This window comes from Pan troglodytes, chromosome 7 (genome assembly GCF_028858775.2).
Source record: "Pan troglodytes isolate AG18354 chromosome 7, NHGRI_mPanTro3-v2.0_pri, whole genome shotgun sequence".
NCBI lineage: Eukaryota > Metazoa > Chordata > Mammalia > Primates > Hominidae > Pan > Pan troglodytes.
The window spans coordinates 135465100-135485491 of record NC_072405.2 but is presented as its reverse complement, the minus strand read 5'-3'; the positions used below and the strand labels follow the sequence as shown (position 1 = coordinate 135485491).

The following is a 20392-nucleotide window of genomic DNA, read 5'->3' as shown; positions in this document are numbered from 1 at the left end:
CTTCTTTTCCTCTCAAACATTTCCTTCTCTCCTTTTTCTCATATCATCACTGCACAGAGGGGTCTTCTTCGCTTCAAACACAGACTAAGCATTCACCGCATGTTTTTAAAAACTGTCCCTTCCTCACTGTTGGAGTAATGCAATGGAGAAAGGGCCTGGCCCTTTCCTGACCTTCAACATGGAAACATCTTTAAGGCTCATTTCGGAAGGGAGTTTGACATACTTCCCAGTTTTCTGGATGCCACAAAAAACTCTGCCACAAAGTGCTGGACCTATCTCACAGCCTCCTTCGTAAAATTAGGGGGTTGAAACCACAGCAGCACTTCCCAAAGTGGGTTCTGAAGAATATCAGTCCCTCCTCCAGAGAGATGTTCTAGTTAACTAAGTTTACAACATTTCTGAATATCCTCTTCCTTTGGAGAATCACATTGCATTAAAGCACATTAAAGGCTTTGGAGTCTTTAAGGAAATTCTTTTAATCAAGCATTCCCCAAACTTATTTGACCACAAAATCCTATTCTCCTATTATACTTATTCACATCCTGATTAATTAGTATTATGGGGCAAACTCTTGAAAATGCTGCACTAGAGGCACATTAAGGCCCAGTAACAGTTTTATAAGTCTGATTAAAACCCAACATTTAATAACTCCAAAATACTATGATGGATTTCTATGAAGTAACCGTGAAAATCAGTCTCAATATAATATATTTTCACCTATTAGCAGCTATGTTACTTCGAAACCTAAGAAATTTTATATCTAGATTATTTCTTATAGAGGTAGTTCAATTAGTGGGATACTATATTCAGAACTAATTGTCTCTGTCTCTGTTTATTAGGCAAAATGTTACCGAACACAACCTTAATTTGAGAATAACTGTACAGGGAGTTCTAAACCACTGAAATAGAAGTTAATTACCAGTAATCACAGAAATAGACACATTCCAAGTGTCTGAAGAGTGAATACCTAAAGTCAACTTTCTTTCTTTGGTTAATTTCCACACCTGAGCAATGTTCCTACAGATGAAAAGCTCACATATAACTCATTTGAAAACTTTTGATAAGAAACATGTTAAGAGTTGTCTATCACTGTAGAATGCCATATGCAGCCAGTAGAGAAGAGGTGAGTCTCCTAGTACTTTCCCCTCTGGCTCGAAGAGCTTTTTACTAATTTCACTCTCCTGTCACCTCCTGCCTTTTTGCTATTCTGCTGACAAGAGTAATTTATCTCATGCTCAGGAATCTCCTGCCCTCAAATTTTATAGCCACCGAACGAATTTCCCCCTCCTTCTTCTTTTGTCAATGATTCACAATGTCTAATAGAGTGGGGTATATTCTTATATTCAGTCAGTAAGTGGTCATATATAATAGGTTACATCCTGTGGCCTAGAACTGCTCTCAGGTACCATAGAATAAATTATTAGCTTTCTAAGGGAGAAATTCTTCCCAAATTTGGTTTAACTAAAATGGTAACTTCCAACCTGCAAGATACCCTATAGGATTTCATGTTAAAGTAGTGGATATTAAGGTAACTGCACAGTAAGAAAAAGGCACAACTTACCAGGTGATGAAGGGTGAACAGCAAGGAGGCACAGGGAAGTGCTATGTCAAAAACAGTCAAAACTAGTTGCATAATGACAGAGCTGAGATAAACTATACCTTTGACCCACATTGTTCCTTTATTATATCTAAGATTGCTTTGGTTTCAATAGCATACATCAAGTACATTTCTTCTCTTCTAACTCTCAACACATTAGTTTTAAAAGGCATATAAAATGTTCAGGTTAGCATATCAAGTGAAAAACCACACTACATAGGGCATATCCATGAACGAATTTATAAAAAACAATACAAATGGATCAACCTAGCACCTACTTGCTCCAGTTAAGAAGAAAAATATTCTCCCTCACCAGGCTTCTAGTAGGAATTGTTATAAGATACTGACTTAAAAAAACAAATATGTAGCTGTAATCCAATATAAATGCTTTAAAATCTTATACAATTTATAAGATGCAAGAGCATAAAAGAGGGTATTAGAGGAAAGTGAAGACATACTTGGATTTTTCAATAAATTAACATCCAGAAGCAGCACATACCAAAAGAACAATATACAGGTAAATTCTGAAAATTCTTTTTTTCTATCTTTTTGAAAATTCTTTTAAGAGGTAAAATGTCTTAAAACTACACAACTAAGGATCATAATAAAAACAATAAAAGCTGAAGTATAATGTGACTCTCAAGCTTTAGTTCTTTTGCTAAACTCTGAGACTATACTGGTCACCAAAAACATTTTTTTTTTTTTAAAGAGATGGAGTCTTACTATGTTGTCCAGGCTGATCTTGAACTCCTGGGCTCAAGTGATCCTCCCACTTCAGCCTCCCAAGTAGCTGGAACTACAGGCGTGCGCCACCACACCTAGCTGAGAGGATATATATTTTATCATCAGTTGCTAAATATACATGACAGTAATCTCTGAACTTGTTGGGTCATTCTCATTTAGCTACATTCCCATCATTTTCCCTGTGAGAATTAAGGTTAGAAAAACATTGCAAGGACTACCCCCATGATAGTGGTTGGATTTGTCACCTCTTATTTGAAAAAGCACATACCTAAAAATGGACGTGAGGATTCCCTGAACTAAACTGGTGTTCACTCTCCAAACCTACCCTGAGCAATTTGAAGCCCACAGTTTGGAACTATAGGTTTAGTTTAAAACAATCATAAACATATAATCAGAAACACACAGTACTACCACTGGGTTTATTTAATAGTCAATAAAAAGTCTCATTTTAAGAGAGATAACCCCTGTTTAAGAAGTAGGATATTGATAATCAAATAATTCTTAAATCAACTACTGCCATGACTTGCATTACTAAGCATAGTTCCTGGCACATAGTAGGCACTCAAAAATCTATTACTAAATGAATCACTGACCAATCTTAGATAGGTTACTCAACTATTCTATAAACATTAACTTTCTATATATAAAGGTAGGCCTTCTCTGGCCTAATTTTCACAATAAGTCTTTGGATTGATTAAGGCACTCTGAAGCTGACATCAAGACAATCAGAAATAAGATGCTTCCATTTCATGCAAAAGTTACACAGAATATATCATATTTCCCATGTTAAGACTCATTTGACTTGAATCTTAAATATCATTTCCTCCAGAAGGAGTCTCCAAATTCTTCCCTGCCCTGAAGACATTATTGCCCCTGGGTTATTAACTCTCCCTGAATGCTTTATTTTTAATTTGTAGCACACAGCACAGCAGTAATTAAATAACATTTGTAAAATATTTGTCTTCTGTTCTGGACTTCGCATATCCTGAGGTGAAGGTCACATGGACTTTGCTGATTGACTTCCTATTTCTTGCAACTAGAAGTGCCTGGCACATGGCTGTTCAGTAAATATTTATTCAAATGTTCATAAATTTATTCATTTATTTATGAAAACTGAAAAACAAAAAGCCAGCCAATAGTGTCTCTTCAATGCACTTAATAAAAGCGTAGAAAGCAAGGGAGGAAACATCAGGTCATCAGAAGTCTAGTGTTCAGAACATCATTCTGTTCTCAATATGAAACTGAGAAAACAGTTTTTCCGTGGTAGTAATAGTGATTAAAAAAAAGTATGTATCTGTGTACTGTCTTATAGCTCTAAAAACACTTTTATGACATGTTGGTCTTATGACTGAAAATATCAAAAAAGTTCATATAGAACTCTCTGAGGATCTAAATGCAGTTTTTAAAGAGTTGTGACAGGTATAAAACCCATTTAACCTGAAAGTTTTTATAAATGACTTAGAGACTATCTGAGAATTTTTTTAGTGTTCACTGAATAATATTCTCTCAACAAATTAGCTGGAATGAGTCCTTTTTTTTTTTTTTTTTTTTTAACTTTCAGAGCACTAAAATAGATGCCAATTCCAAACAAAATCTTTGGGCACTGTGGAGTATAGTAGCCCTGTTTTCTTGAGAGACAACGGAAGGTAACCTGAGAACTTCTGCTAATCGCCAAAGGGACTTCCCAGGGATTGTTGGTAAGTTGACCCATACCTCTGAGGTTCCAAAGAAAACTTCCAAAACTTTTCAGAAGGAGCATAATCTTTAGAATTCTGAGAAGATGAGAGTGGAAGAGAGATGTCTATTTAAATAATAAATTCAAATGCTCTTTAATGATTAAAAAAGTTTTTAAATCAACTTTCTATGACTATGTGAAAATTCATAAACAGAAAGACCACAGGGTAGATTCGAATCTAGGCAAATATTATAGTAACGGAAGTATCGCAATTTGCAAAAGTCTATGACAGAGCAGTGGGTTAAATGGGACTTGTATGGGTTCCCATTAATTGCCTTTTAAAAAAATAATCTTATTTTAAACAACTCATTCATTTTAGAGGCCATGAACACCTTGTGCAATAATTTAAGTAGCCTATACTTAATCCTATATGACTCTTGAATTCCAGAATAGGACAGGTCAAAGCCAAAAAAATACCCTGAAATAAAGTGAGCAAAACAAAATACTTGCTTTTTAGAAGATTTTGTTCCATCTCTCTAAGGAGTTCTGTTTGGAAATCTGAGTTTGCAATAATATATTATCTTACAGCCCCATCAAATTTGATGAATGCCAAAGCATTTTGATATACATTATCTAATCTGATTCACATAATCGTTCTGTGAAATACACAGGGCAGGAATTTCACAGACAAAGAACATGAGGTTTCAAGAGGTTAGGTTTCTTGACCAGGGATCATAACTTAGAAAGTAGAAGAACCAGGGCTGGAAAAGCTTCAGATCCCTAGACCATTGCTGTTTCTAAACAAGTATATTATCCTGGCCCCTCCCAAGCTGCTGCTCATTCTTATTGCTCACCAGAACAAGCAATAAGATAGCAGTATCCTTAGCTTCAAGTACATAAAGTGATGTAAAACATTTCCCTCAAAATGGTCATATCCCCATATAATATCAAGTCTTAGAAACCTTATGAAATTGTGATTTATTATTCTTGGTCTGGTATCCAGCTTGCATAGAAAGCATACCTTTGTATCATAAAAGAAAAATAACTATGTTTTTTCTTCCTATAAAAGAACAGAGACCTTCCTGATAAGCATCGGAATCACTAAATCCAAGTTGTTCCAGTCTATTCTAGTGTGAGGTTAGGGCTGAAAAGTGAGATAAAATCTATCTTCCCTGTTCGAGGATAATGAGATGAAACCTCAAGATGAAAGAAATGTTGTTAACTACTGCATGTGAGAAAGAGTGAGAAGTTTTAAACTTTTTTTTAAATGAGTGACTCAATGTCCTGAAGGGGGAAAAGTTCAATTCTTTTTTTTTTTTTTTTAATAGAGTCTCGCTCTGTCGCCCAGGCTGGAGTGCACTGGCGTGATCTCGGCTCACTGCAACCTCCACCTCCTGGGTCCAAGCGGTTCTCCTGCCTCAGCCTCCTGAGTATCTGGGATTACAGGTGCATGCCACTACACCTGGCTAATTTTTGTATTTTAGTAGAGACAGGGTTTCACTATGTTGGCCAGGCTGGTCTCAAACTCCTGACCTCAGGTGATCCGCCTGCCTCGGCCTCCCAAAGTGCTGAGATTACAGGCATGAGCTACCGCGCCCAGCCAAGAGTTCAATTCTTGATGTAAAAATACCTTAAGTATCTGCAAATCCTAGAGTTTAATAGGGAAAAAAAATCAACATAACGTTCTTTGACTCCAAAATCTTGTTTTCTTATCTGTAATATACACTGTGCTATTGCATTTGCACAGTATGAAAGTTAAAGATAGAAAGGCTTATCAAGTAAGCGCCACATAATGTAAGGGTCAAAGGAAGACTGATCCATATAACAAGCCTAACTCTAATCTTTGGCAGTAAACACTTGACTTTCTTCTATAAAGTCAGCCTTGTTCTTTTAAGTCAGTGGTTTTCACCCTTGAATGCACATTAGAATGAGTTTCTAAAAAATACTAGTGTCCCAGTCCTGCTCCAGACTAATGAAATCAGAATCTCTGAGAGTTCAGAAACTGGCTGGTTCTAGGGTTCGGCTGAAATTGAAAGCCTCTAGTCTAAGTGCCATCCAGTTTCAAATATGATGTCAACATAACGGCACTGTCATATTTTCCTATGGAAGAATTATTCATAAGACCAGGACTAACAGTCACAATAGCCAGAAACGTCAAAATTTTACAAGCTGAATGAGTTTATTATTTGGATATAGGTGATATTCTTAAAGTTAGTCAAATACTATAGTTAAATACTAACCATTAAAAAAAGCTTACTATAACTATATAATGCTCATTTCATTGGCTTAGGTATTAAACATGATTTAAAAAGGTATCTTCCACTGAGTAATCACCGATCTTGTAAAATATTTGATTTTTGGAATTTTCCCATAGCTGTAAGTAAGAAAAGGCAAATAACGAAACCAGAAATACAAGACACCCTATTACACAGGTATACAAAATCAGTTCAACAGGGAGTTTCCACTGCTCAGAGGACAAAAGACTTCTCAGAAACATGACTGCAATCGTATTGCTCATTTCTTACTCAACACAGTACTACTGAAAAGGATGTTGCTATGTTCCCACCTTAACTGCCTTATGTGTTGTTCCTGTGACAGCTGGAGTCAACAAAGATAAGTTTGGCTTCTGGAAAAACCAAAATAACCAATCTTCTTTATTTTTAAACTTGCTCTAAAACTCTTCCATATTATCTGATTCTAAGAATTTGGCAACAGATGCATATTAAAGTTAGAGAATCAGTAACTAAACCTGGTCTCAATTGTATGTTTAAGCAAATAGAACAATAAAAACAAGTTGCATGCAATTTTTAGGATTTTATAAAAATCTCCTCACACTCAAAGGAGGCTTACACTAAAATTTTGAGACAAAAAATTGTAAGCAATCTAAAATAGATTTAATATGCTAATCAACCTAAGTGGCCTAGCCAGGAAAATACTTAGGATTCCAATTTTATGAGACTTCCAAATTTAGAGGAATTTAATAGCTGTTACACTAAGGATAAGGAAACATTAAAGATTAGAGAAGAATTTTGATTTTGTGTTTCTACTTCTCGGTCAGTGAGTTGTAACCAAATATATAACCAGGGAGTGGTATAAACTTACATGATTTATTGTAGATTGAACAGCCTTTACATAATGGTTTAGTTGCCGATCCAATGTAGCAAATTCAACCATTGCCTTGTCCATACTATATTCACTACTCACTTCAGCTGAAAGAAAAAAAAATGGCAATTATTATTTTCCACTTAAAATGCCATATCTGGAAAAAGTTGCATCAATATAATCTACATCAGTCAATGGTCTAAATAATTTTGTAGAGGTATTACATCTTTTAAAAAAACCTCCTCAAAAAATAAAAAAATATAAAAAACCTCCTCACCATATGATGCTTCATTGATAATTCTAAGAATACACCCAGTAGAAGACAGCTCAAAGGCAGTGGTAGGTTGGAAAGAAGAAAAGACTTGTATTCAGGAGTTCCAGGCTGTGCCCTTACTTACATAATCTTAAATCAATCACTACACCACTCCCAGCCTCAGTTCCCTCATCCATTAAGCAGCTCTGTCTTATATCTGTTGCATAAACTGTGAAGGATTGTTAAAGGTCAAATAGGGAAGATTCTCACTTTTAATAACACGGAGCTAGATTATTTGGACCAATCTTCCTAATGAAAACAATCAAAGATAGCAGCCGGGCGTGGTGACTCACGTCTGTAATCCTAGTACTTTGGGAGGCCGAGGCAGGCAGATCACTTGAGGTCAGGAGTTCAAGACCAGCCTGGCCAACATGGTGAAACCTAGTCTCTATTAAAATACAGAAATTAGCTGGAAATTGCTTGAACCCAGGACATGGAGTTTGCAGTGAGCTGAGATCACGCTATTGCACTCCAGCCTGGGCAACAGAGCGAGACTCCATCTCAAAAAAAAAAAAAAAAAGAAAGAAAGAAAAAAAGAAAAAAGAAAACAACCAAAGATATCAGATACAGTAGAAAAAAAAAATCTTAAAAACAAGAGTCACAAGGTAATAAGAAATAACCAGGGCAAAATCTAGAATAAAACAAAAACGAGAAGTGGGGCAACAGAATGCCAAAGTCACATACTATCCCACAGTAAGCTGAGATCCCAACTCTTTGTATAAAGATGAACCAAAAGTAATCTCTCCCTGCTCCCTGGGACCGAAGGGAGGTTAGCCTTGGCCATGAAGCAGAACAGGGAAAAGGGAAGAGAAAACAAACTTGTTTCAGAAAAACTGGCCATAAGGCAGTCCTCCTGGATTTGCAGCAGCCTGGGTTCCCCTAACCTGAGTGATCCAGAGACCCTAGTCTCTGATCTTGGTGGGAGGTGGTCTCAGGCAGATAGTACTCACAGGTGTCTGGCAGAAGCAAATATAACTACCCTCTGGAGAAGGCACTCTTAATCTAGGTGTCAAATAATCCCTACAAATACTTTTTAAGAATGAGCAGATCACAGGAGAAAAGGCTGAAACAAAAATAAATATAAAAACAAACAAAAAAGCCTTACATACCTATAATACACAAGAAAACAAGCCACTAAGAATAACAATCAGCAGAAACAGATCCACAAATATTTCAATTATTGTAACTATTTATATTAGTCAGAATAAGAAACAACTATGTTTACTATGTTTAAAAAATTAAAATATCCTCAGGGAACAGGAGTCTATAAAAACGGACTAGCAAATTAGAAAAGCAAGGTAATGTTGTTACAAGTGCTTTTAAACTGTTTCTTCAAGCTCTAAACATAATTTAATAGATTAGGAAAAGATAGTTAACACAGGAACATAAAAATTTCAACTAAAAACTTTGAATTTAAGATAACTAAATGAAAAGAAAATAAAGCTTTCTTTCATCACATTTGGGAATGAACCTACTCAAAGACTCTCCATTCATATACCTTAGTGCAGACAAATGTCAGTTTTTCTTTTCTACTCTGAATAATAATACCACAGATCATTCCAAAGTAATGAAATAATGTAAAGTCCATTCACATTTGGCTTTTAAAACATATGCTTTAATTTTATAATAGTTACTTATAAGTATATTTCATAGACTATCTCCTGGGTTAACATGCTTCTGGTAGAAGACCCTTCACCTTTTACTATCCAGGCAGCACAGAATATACAAATATCTCAATGTAAGTTTGGGGGTCGGGGGAGGGTGTAATGTTTACATAAGAAAAATTTGTATTTACATTCCCCAAATTAAATACATGTTTAACAAAATGGTGCGTGAGAAAAGGCTCAGGTCATACTCCAGGTAAAATTGTTAGACTATTAGAGTCACAGTTTGTTGTTCTGAAAATTTCTGAAAGTCAACAAAATGGACATACGGCTTGGTACCAACATATATATGTTGCTATATATACAGCAACCGTTAGTTAAAAATCATATTGTTTCATGATAAAGAAGTGAATTTTAAACAACTTACATCCTAATGTAATGGATGTTTTGTAATTTATTTAGGCATTTTACTGTACTCAGTTACATTTCAGTAAATTGATTAGGGGTTTTAGTTAACCTATAATATATTTTTTTCCATTTAAAATAATGAAAAATAGACTACTGGTTTCGCACCAGCCTTATCTAGTTAAAGGAAAGTATTGTTTTGTTTTGTTTTCCTTAATGGATCAGTATATTTTATGAGTATTAGATTCTGATACTGGAACTGGTCAAAAAAGTGGGTAAAGCTGGTAACCTGAACAAAGACTAACAGTATAAACTGCTTTTCCAAAATTCTGATGATTAGAGGTACCCCAAAACTAAATAGGCACTCACTAAAGTATCTGTTGGGAGCAAAAGTCTGAAGCATAAGAAATGAAAGTCTGTAAGGGGCTTAAATCAGTGGAAATAGATATAATGTTAGCAATCTCCCTCTGGGATTAAATGAGTTAATTTTTGAAAGCATTCAGAATATGCCTAAGATTATTCAAAATGCTACAGAAGAGCTGCAAAATGAAATAAACGAGATGATAAGTTCTCATTAACAGGGTCCCATATATGCTACTAAGACCTGAGCCAGATAGTAAGCTGGTTCAAGGCCAAAGAGACCTTCCTGCAAAGGAGGAAATGGGCAAGGCTTGGGTCAGTTTTGATGGCATGAAGCTTAAGGAAAGAATCTCTGGAGCCTAACTGGCTTACAGGCAGCCTCAGTTCAGGCTCCAGGGCCCAAGAATGTTGGGACAAGCTGCTGAAGAACACTAGGAAAGACTGGTGCAGCCCAAGCAACAAAGGGAACAGGGAACACCAGAAGAGATCAGGAAGGTAATTCTAAAAAGAACTAAGGATCACAGCACACCTGGAAGCAGTGCCCAGTCAGATAACTGTAGTCAGAGGGTCTTGGTCAGCTGTAGCAGGGGGCTGAGAGACCAGAGACCTACGATGAGAACTAGAAGAGACTCCCACAAGAGCATCTTAAAGACAGGTCATGAGAACGTCCATGTCAAGTAGCAACCTGCCACAGCAATTTTAAGAGGATTCTTGTAATTCTTTTTTGTTCTTCTTCTTAACCTTTATTTCCCGACTGCAGTAAAAACCTCTTGACTTTGGAGGGGGAAAAAGGGATAAACACAGAAACACAGAGTTAGTTACTGACTAAAAAGTTGCTGGGGGTTGGGGTGGTTGTGGAGGGACTGATCAGGCAGAGGCTCCCTGCTACTTGATTCCACAGTATATCTTCCCACCATCAAAATTCTCCCACTCTTTCACTGAAAGCCCTTTTTGAGAATATATACCAAATTAAATCCTACACATCCATCAAGGGCTGAGCTCAGGCCCTACCTGCTTGTAAATTATACCAGCCTAGAAGGATTTCCTTCTTCACCTAATTTGCCTTAACACATACACTCTTGATATCTTGGGACCACCACCAATCTTTCCTTTCTTATCTGCATTTGTTTCCTTTCACCAAAGAGATTTTAATCCATTTGAGGACAAGAATGATGCCTTAGTGTTCTTAGGATCCAACAAAGAATTATAGCAACTCTTCCTTCAATATTCTTCTAAGGCCATTATATTTCATAAATCTGAAAATTAAACTTTCACTAAAATATAAATTGTCCTATCAAAGAGATTCAACTGAATTAGAATGTAAAAGAGGACATATGATATAACTTCACTTGCCTATTTTATATTTTCAGTGTGACTTTTCTATAGGAAAAGAGATGGCACCAGCACTGGAGTGGTGGGTAGAAATCACACAACGATGTTCAAATTCACAGAATGATGACTCCAGAGAGAAAAGCATTGCTGTACAACACTTCTGCAAGTCTGGCATTAGGGAAGTTCAGTGCAGATGATAAAACATGGAAAGTAATGATAATGATTATATATGTATATATAATAGCTGTAGCTAACAATTAGGGAACACTATTATGTGCCAGCACATCAAACTTACATCAAATCTCAGGGCAACATAAGAGTTAGGTAGTTTGTTTTTTTTTTGGTGTTTTTTTTTTTTTATACTTTAAGTTTTAGGGTACATGTGCACAACATGCAGGTCTGTTACATATATATACGTGTGCCATGTTGGTGTGCTGCACCCATTAACTCGTCATTTAACATTAGGTGTATCTCCTAAGGCTATCCCTCCCCACTCTCCCCACCTCACAACAGGCCCCGGTGTGTGATGTTCCCCTTCCTGTGACCATGTGTTCTCATTGTTCAATTCCCACCTATGAGTGAGAACATGCGGTGTTTGGTTTTTTGTCCTTACGATAGTTTGCTGAGAATGATGGTTTCCAGCTTCATCCATGTCCCTACAAAGGATATGAACTCATCATTTTTTATGGCTGCATAGTATTCCATGGTGTATATGTGCCACATTTTCTTAATCCAGTCTATCATTGTTGGACATTTGGGTTGGTTCCAAGTCTTTGCTATTGTGAATAGTGCCGCAATAAACATATGTGTGCATGTTATGCCCAAAGGATTATGAATCATGCTGCTATAAAGAGTTAGGTAGTTCTATTTCCATTTTACATATGAGAAAACTGAAGTAACTTGCTCAAGGCCACAAAGGTAGTTAGCAGCAGCGCCAGGCCTCCCACTCTGGCTTTCTAACTGCCAAGTCTGTACACTTGCCCACCTGTGCAAAAAGGTATTTAAACACAAGGAGGACAAGCACCTCCGACTCCTCCATGAATATCCAGGGAACAAACCTTCAGGTATGAGAAAGTCAAAGACCCAGAGCCTCAGCTCAGCTCCGCTGGCAATCTGTTAGCATAAAACAACACTTCCAAGGAGGACACTAGACAATGCCACTGAGAGGCTATCAGACATGGTTCTGGAAAGCTCTTTCCAAATTCCTTAAGAAATCTGATAACAAAAAGAAAATTATTTTTCCCCTTTTTGAAGATTAATAAGTTTTAATATTGGTGAAAAGTGACCTTTCACATCAGCAAAGCTAATCTGAAGTGCTGTAAGAGCAACCAAGTCACTCAGAGAATGCTAGGAGAATAACTAAGTCAACTCCAGCTGCTAAGAGGTCAAGCTTGTACTAGGCCAAGAGCACCGGCAGCAACAGAGATGAAAGCAGCTCCAGACTGACTACCAGGCAGCAAATGAAGAGCAGCAGGAGAGAAATGTTCAAGGTGAAGGGAGAGTACTGGAAGGCTTCATGTTGCAGAATTACTTCTGAATAGAGCTGAAAGTCAAAAGTCGCTTTTATTAGCCACACATTTGACTCCCCCCACCCCCAGCCCTGCCAAGCGGAGTCTGGGAGGCTAGGAATATTCAAATTCCTTCACTGAGCCATTCTGTGAGTGTTTATTTATTACAGCCAGCCCTTGCTTTCGTTAATCAAATGAACCTAAGTGATATATTTGAACATTCATTTACAAGCCAATAAATACATGGAGAAGTATCACAGTGGGGCCTTGGTGACTCTGTGAGACCTGTCACCTGATACGTCAATTAAGAAACTGTTGCAAGAAGTTAGTACAATAACTAGCTATCCCCCCCGCACTGCCACCCCACAAAATCAAGTCCAAAGGGCACAGATAATCCCTGATTTACATTATAAAATTCTAGCTGTTTCTGTAAGTATGCCAGTGCCAGGACTGTCATCTTATAAACCTGCATGTCTGTACCCAATGACCCCAGTCACAAGCACAATGCCAAACCATTGTGGACTGAAGTGTTATTCAAACCAGGAAGGGCTACTGAATTAAATCCATCCTTTAAAGATGGTTTCTATTTCATTTTGCTTTTTCCTACTGAGTGGCAAACCCTGGAAAAACAAAGAATGATTATCACTGAAGGAGCGGGTTTCTTTTTAGAGTGAAGTGCTCTAATACTTATATAATACAAAAAGTCTCTAAATGGGTGAAGTTGGCCTGTGTATGATTTTCCTAAAGTCAAACAAACCTATAATTATGCAATCTAAGCAGCCACACTATTCATTAGACATGTCATCTGTTACTCAATGTCAAAACCCACTAACAGCAATATTATAACTACATTACTATTCTCTCTTTTTGAGGTATTGAATAGGCATTAAAGTTATATGATCAACAGAACATTAAACAGAAATGGGTGATTTTGTGTTATAATCAAATTCAACTTAAAATTCATGAGACTTCAGTGAATAGAAGATGATGAATGAGGCACAAACAAGTATGAAAGAATGAAAGCAAGGCTGGTTGTCTCAAATGTGAAAGGCTAGGGGCAAAATGAAGGAGAAAGGATCGTCTAAGAAAGGAAAGGAAGGGAGGGAACAAACTAGCTATTTTTATAGATGTAGACTCTCAAGCAAGACCAATTCCAGGTCCTTTGTGACTAAGAGATGTAGGTAGTAAGCCTGTAGCAATACGGTCCTTATGTAGCACAGCATGGACTCATGAGCTTATCCGGCGCCAGCTCCAGCATTGTCTAAGGTCTGTTCATATCCTATTTGTTCAGTATAATGCCATTTTCTAGGCTACGGGTTAAAAAGCAACAGCAGATGGGGGAGCAGAAGATTCTTTCTATTGGCTTTCCCAAATCCAGGTGGGCATGGCTAACAGACCAATCAAACTTTCATTCCAGAGCAGCAACCAGTTCTGCAAGAAAGGGACAGAAGTGATGTGCTTTTTGACCAACTATTCTAAATAGGGCCCTTCCCTAATCACAGCTGCCCTATAGCTGTAGCCTAAGGCATGCACTGGAGAGAATCCCTGAGGCCCAGGCCTGAGGCTTGGGAAGCAGAGATGAAACAGGTCCTGTAGTACATGGTACCCAGAGCCAAATAAGATCCCTCAACAACCCCAGGTCTTCAGTAGAACTGCCTTTAATGAATCAGACATGAAAATAAGGACTATCCCCCCCTCTTTTCCCTATCACATCCACACACATTTATCTCTATACTACTTCATTACACTACCAGATATCATTTTGCTTTGCTCTCTGCTTCCTATGATCTCAGCCACAAGGTCCTTTTCCAGAATCCTCCCTAATCTCCAGAAAAGAACCAAACACTTCATACCTTATGGGTCTATAAAACTTCTTTACCTTTACAACTGGGACACGTGGATGTGTGTCTGTGTGTGTATGTGTGTGTTAGGGAGGCACACCCTCAAGACAAATTTCACCTACTTATTCCTTCCAACTTTATGTCTCTGATTCAACTGTATAGTTTTGCCCACGGCCAAGCTGTTTCCTGAAATTTGGTCCTAAACATATAAAAATCGCAGAATCAGGTGTTTTTTATTCTACAAAGCCATGTACAGGCATGTCTGAACAGGAACACCACCAATTATATATAGTGGATTAAATTCAACACCACGCATTTTATTAGTAAAATACCAGGCTAAGACAAAGTAGACATTTAGTGTTCTTAAGGGGTTGCTGACTCCAATTCAACATGACTCATATACTCAGGAAGACTCTGATAAATATTAAATGTCATAAAGTACATATGTCCATTTTGGCAAGGAGGAAGGAAGAAAAGGCAGCAAGGGATTGCCTGATTGTATTTTAAATTTCTTAGAATAAATGGGACGTATATTTGGAGATTTTACTTTCTGAAACAGAATATGAGTATTTCCTAATCTCTTCAAATTAAAACTTGATTTTTCTATATTTTGTAAAGAAGACATCTATTCTTTTTGGATAAAATAAAACAAATCACAGTATCAAGCATACCTCTGACCGCACCCACCACAATGCAACACACAAAACAAAAAAAAAACCCTTCTTCTCTGAAACTATAGCTCCAACTATCTCTAGCAACACACATCTATACATGCACCTACCTCTGTGTGTGTGTGTGTGTGTGTGTGCGTGCACCCACACTGGGGGTGTCCTGGGAGCCTAATGTTAAGTAATCACATATTTATCAGGAGTTGAATTTAATGACTTACTCACTCCTTGAGCAATATTTAATAGAAACTTGGTTACTTCTCACTACACTGCACTTTGAACTTGTAATTATTCCTCCACATAGATATTAGTGTGGCAAAATTAAAACTGAATACATGGCTGGGTGTGGTGGCCCATGCCCGTAATCCCAGCACTTTGAGAGGCTGAGGCGGGTGGATCACCTGAGGTCAGGAGTTCGAGACCAGCCTGACCAACATGGAGAAACCCTGTCTCTACTAAAAATACAAAATTAGCCAGGCATGGTGGTGCATGCCTGTAATTCCAGCTACTCGGGAGCCTGGGGCAGGAGAATCTCTTGAACCTGGGAGGTGGAGGTTGCGGTGAGCCAAGATAGCACCACTGCGCTCCAGCATGGGCAACAAGAGCAAAACTCCATCTCAAAAAAAAAAAAAAACTGAATACACATTTTATAACTGCCGCCCACTAGAAATCATAGTGAAGAGTGTCAGCAGTACATGATACAAGCTAGTAAGTGTCAGGGGTTCTTTACAAACACAGTGACTATGGGAGAAATCCTCAAGAAGTAGTCACCTTTATAGTCATGTTTAGTTTACCCGCCAACACAATTCCCTCATCATCGTGACACAGAAGAGAGACGACGTAACACAGTAACCAAAAACCTAGCTCTGGAATTAGACTTCATTCAAATCTAGGCTTTATGAAATTACATGCTAGCTATGTAGTTTTTGGTAAGTCATTTTACTAGAGTCTCAATTTCCTTTTATATATAATGGGTACAATAACAATACCTACTTCAGAAAGCTGATATGAGGACTAAATGAGATAATGTAGGTAAAATGATCTGCACAGGGCCTGGCTCACAGTAAGCACTAACAAAATATTTGTCATTATCATTATTACAGAATAGATAACTATTCTGCAAGTGTAATTAGTCTAAATACTGAAAGCACTTTGCCTTTGGAACCAAAAGGTAGCAAGTGAAAATCATCTTCCTAGCTCTCTTAGCTCTCTAGGTTGTTTTTACTAACTTCTAAAGCATGAAACTGAACTCACAAGACTGCAATGCTCCATAAGAAGCATTGTAAACACCATACCCCTCCCCCAAGTTCAGAAACTCATTTGCCCAGCAAATGCTTATTGAGCACTCACCACATGTTAGGCAGAGGGGAAAAATGTTTCGAAGCAAGAAGAACGGGCAGCTAACACTGCCTATAGAAAGAACAGGTTTAGCTGGTGAGGGCAAACTTGAACTGTGTCTTGAAGGATGAGTAAGTGTTCATCAGATGTTCACCGGACTGGGGTAGAGGCTAAACGAATGCCTCACTCCTCTCCACAGAGACTACGTTAGAGTTAAAATGGTCAAACAAAAACACTTGGGAAGGAAGAGAGGAGAAGGACATAGATTTTTAAAACAGAACAAATCTTCACGGAGCACTGAGTCTGTGCCAGGCACTCTGCACCTATTACCTTATCCAGTTCTTTGTTACAACAACGTGAATTCAGTGTTATTAAACATATTGTAGAGATAAGGAAACAGATGCTCACAGACACTAAATCATTTGCCCCAGATGACATAGTTAATAAATGATGGAGTTATGACTGACCTCAAGACTGACAAAGTCAGCATGGAAGGCACATGTCAGTGTCTGGACTATCACACAGAAATCAATAATATACCCTTCATGCAAAAGTCAGGGAGTAACGAATAATCTGTTCTGTACTAAAGGAATTCTCCTAAACATTACCTTCTTTTAGGAGAGAAAATGAAAGAAAGACTGATTGACTTAAATAAATTGCTCTACCTCAGAGTGATGGAGACCACGACATCTTTGATTATATAGACAGATATATCCTTAGAATGTATGTTAATATCTATAAATGACTGTGATAGTGGTATAATTCAAAATACTGTTTGAAATAAAGTATATGAATTCAATTAATAAAAATCATAGAAATCAATCTTTGCCAGCCATCAAAAGCACTATGGAAACTCAGGCTATGGGAATCTGTCATTTTAAAGCATATCCGCAGACCCCCTTTGGCTACCTAAAGCCTCCACATCTTCACGGCCAGGTGTCTTTCATTTGACTTATCTTTTTTCCACATCTTTCTTGTCCATTTCTATCTAATCTCTGGTAGACTGAAAAGAAACTGTGAATTTAAGGCCACAAGAGCATTTCCCAGGCAACATATTTTCAACAACTGCCACTTCTCTCTGGTCTTCAAGTCTTTGGCTGTGCTCAAGTCTTACCTACAGTTGCATGACTTGGAAACCCAAGAGGCTTAAGAAACAGAGTCTGGCTTTGACCAAATACCAAAGCTCTTGCATGAATTTGTGGCAGCCAAGACAAAAGAAAGTGAGGCTTAAATCTCATATGTTTTTTTTTTTGAGATGGAGTCTCACTCCACCACCCAGGCTGGAGTGCAGTGGCACGATCTCGGCTCACTGCAACCTCTTCATGCGATTGAACCTCTGCCTCCGGAGTAGCTGGGATTACAGGTACCCACTACCACGCCCGGCTAATTTTTGTATTTTCAGTAGAGATGGGGTTTCACCATGTTGGCCAGGCTGGTCTCAAACTCCTGACCTCAAGTAATTCTACCGCCTTGGCCTCCCAAAGTGCTGGGATTACAGGTGTGAGCCACTGTGCCTGGCCTTTATATGATTATTGAAAAAATTAAATGAGAATATAGGTAAAGCACTCAACATAAGGCCTCGAACACGGGAGACTCTTAACAAATGGGGGTATTTTGCTGTATTAACTGTACTTTGCAATATTCCCAATACAAATCTTCTTCTTCACTTAAGCTAGTATCTACTGAATCATGGGGTTTCCCCACCTACTTAAAAAATGTTTTTAAAATTAATAAAGCATATGACTAAAAAAGTAATCAAGCATATGGTTGAAAAATTCTAACAGTACAATCATGTGGTATCTCCAATCCCCAAATGCTCTCCTTAGAGGCAACCATTGCTGTGAGGCTCTTGGGACAGTAATCCCATGCAAATATTCCATGTGTAAGGCATCCCTTTTAAAAAGGACTACAGAAATTCAAATACTTATAGAAACAGCAGAAATAAATTAAAAACATCTACACCTGAGGAGAAACTACTCCCAGGAAGTTTCACGATGAAAATTGTATCTCTGTGCTCTACTTTTCAGTAAGTGTAGGTGAACAGAAGGAAAAGTGAGTGTCTGGTTCAGTTTAATGACAAAATTTCCAGTATAAAATGACAACATAAGGGCAAACAAATATATGTGGGAAGATGATATAGTCTGGCTGTGTCCTCACCCAAATCTCATCTTGAATTGTAGCTCCCATAATTCCCATGTATCATGTGAGAGACCCAGTGGGAGGTAATTGAATCCTGGGGGCAGGTCTTTCCCGTGCTGTTCTTGTGATAGTGAATAAATCTCATGAGCTCTGATGATTTTATAAAGGGGAGTTCCCCTGCACAGGTTCTCTTACCTGACACCATGCAAGACATGACTTTGCTACTCCTTTGCCTTCTGCCACGATTGTGAGGCCTCCCCAGCCATGTGGAACTGTGAGTCAATTAAACCTCTTTCCTTTATAAATTACCAGTCTCGGGTATGTCTTTATTAGCAGTGTGAGAACAGACTAATACAGAAGACAACACATACTATATTAAAAACAAAAAAAGAGTGATGCTAAACAAAGATTAGAATATGAGTGTTAGTGGAGGAACTTCCATTCACTCATTCAACAAATATTTACTGAGCAGACCATGTGCCTAGCACTGTACAGGGTACCCTGGACACAGTGGTGAATAAGGCAAACACTGTATCTTCTCTCAAAGAGCTTTTACAAACTTCTACTCCATGTAAAATTTCCTAAAAAGCCCTGATATAACTATCTGGAATTTGTTTGGCTCTTAGTGTGATGGCAAAGCTTGTTCCACCGCTGAACAGTTCTATTTATTAGAGTCCTTCCAAAGACAGAGCTGATTCAGCGCCTCCCTAGAACATTGCCAGGCAATGACAACAATAAATCCAAATTGCTCATTCACACACATTAACTTATTTACACCGCATAACTTCTGCATAGAGTAATTTTATTTTCTGCTTCATATGGTTGAGGAAATTGAGGCTCAGAGAGGTTAACTACTTCCACCTCAATATCAGAAGCAGGCTGTAAATTCTGGTCCTCTACTCCAGAGCTACAGAAAAGCTACCTCCTGGGTCAAACAGAAAGTCTCAAGTCTCTTCCAGATTCCAGTGCTTCAAAGATCTGAAGGTAGCCACTAAATATCTCCTATCCTGCGAATCTTTGCTTCCCAGGATAAATAACAATCATCAAATTCCTTTGACCAAGTTGACCTGCCTTACTTAAACATGCTTCATTTGTCACTTTAAAGATGAACTTCAGAATAAAAAGCAATAATTACAGCCATAAGTTAAACAACGAAGACTATGATAATACTACTATTACATTTGTACTACCTGATCACACGCTGGTCTTGTCAATTAAAAAAACAACAACAAAAAAACCAGCCAGGCACAGTGGCTCACATCTGTAATCCCAGCACTTTGAGAAGCCAAGGCAGGAGGATCACTTGAGGCCAGAAGTTCGAGACCAGCCTGGGCAACAAAGCATGACCCCCACCTCTACTAAAAATAAAAAAATCAGCCAGGCACAGTAGCATGCACCTGTGAAGTCCCAGCTACTCAGGAGACCGAGGTGGGAGGATCACTTGAAACCAGGAATTCAAGGCTGCAGTCAGCTATGATCATACCACTGCACTCCATCCTGAGTGACAGAGATTGACCAGGTCTCTAAAAAAGAAAATAAATTTAAAAAGAAAAAACTCAACAAAAAGTACTATTAAGCCAGATCTCTCCCTTCCTATATTAGTACTGCTGACCTTTACAATCTAAAATGTAAAACTTAAGACTATCAGATTTCATGAATTTGAAACCTGACATTTTATTTCATTCAGGAGGTAAAAAGAAAGTCTTTCTGAATTTCAATCTTATCTAATTCATCAGCTAGTCTCCCTGATTTTCTGTGACACATAA

The 20392-nt window shown here is 37.9% G+C and overlaps 1 protein-coding gene across 16 annotated transcripts in view; it reads right to left on the bottom strand.

The window, feature by feature from the left end:
* Nucleotides 1-20392, bottom strand: part of NSMCE2 (NSE2 (MMS21) homolog, SMC5-SMC6 complex SUMO ligase) — a 274405-nt gene that overhangs the window by 210807 nt on the left and 43206 nt on the right. For all 16 annotated transcript variants that reach the window (XM_024345273.3, XM_001152705.8, XM_016959853.4 and 13 more), the window contains one exon: nt 7119-7225. In XM_024345273.3, the coding sequence (XP_024201041.1) occupies nt 7119-7225 (107 nt within the window). The remainder of the gene's footprint in view (nt 1-7118; nt 7226-20392) is intronic.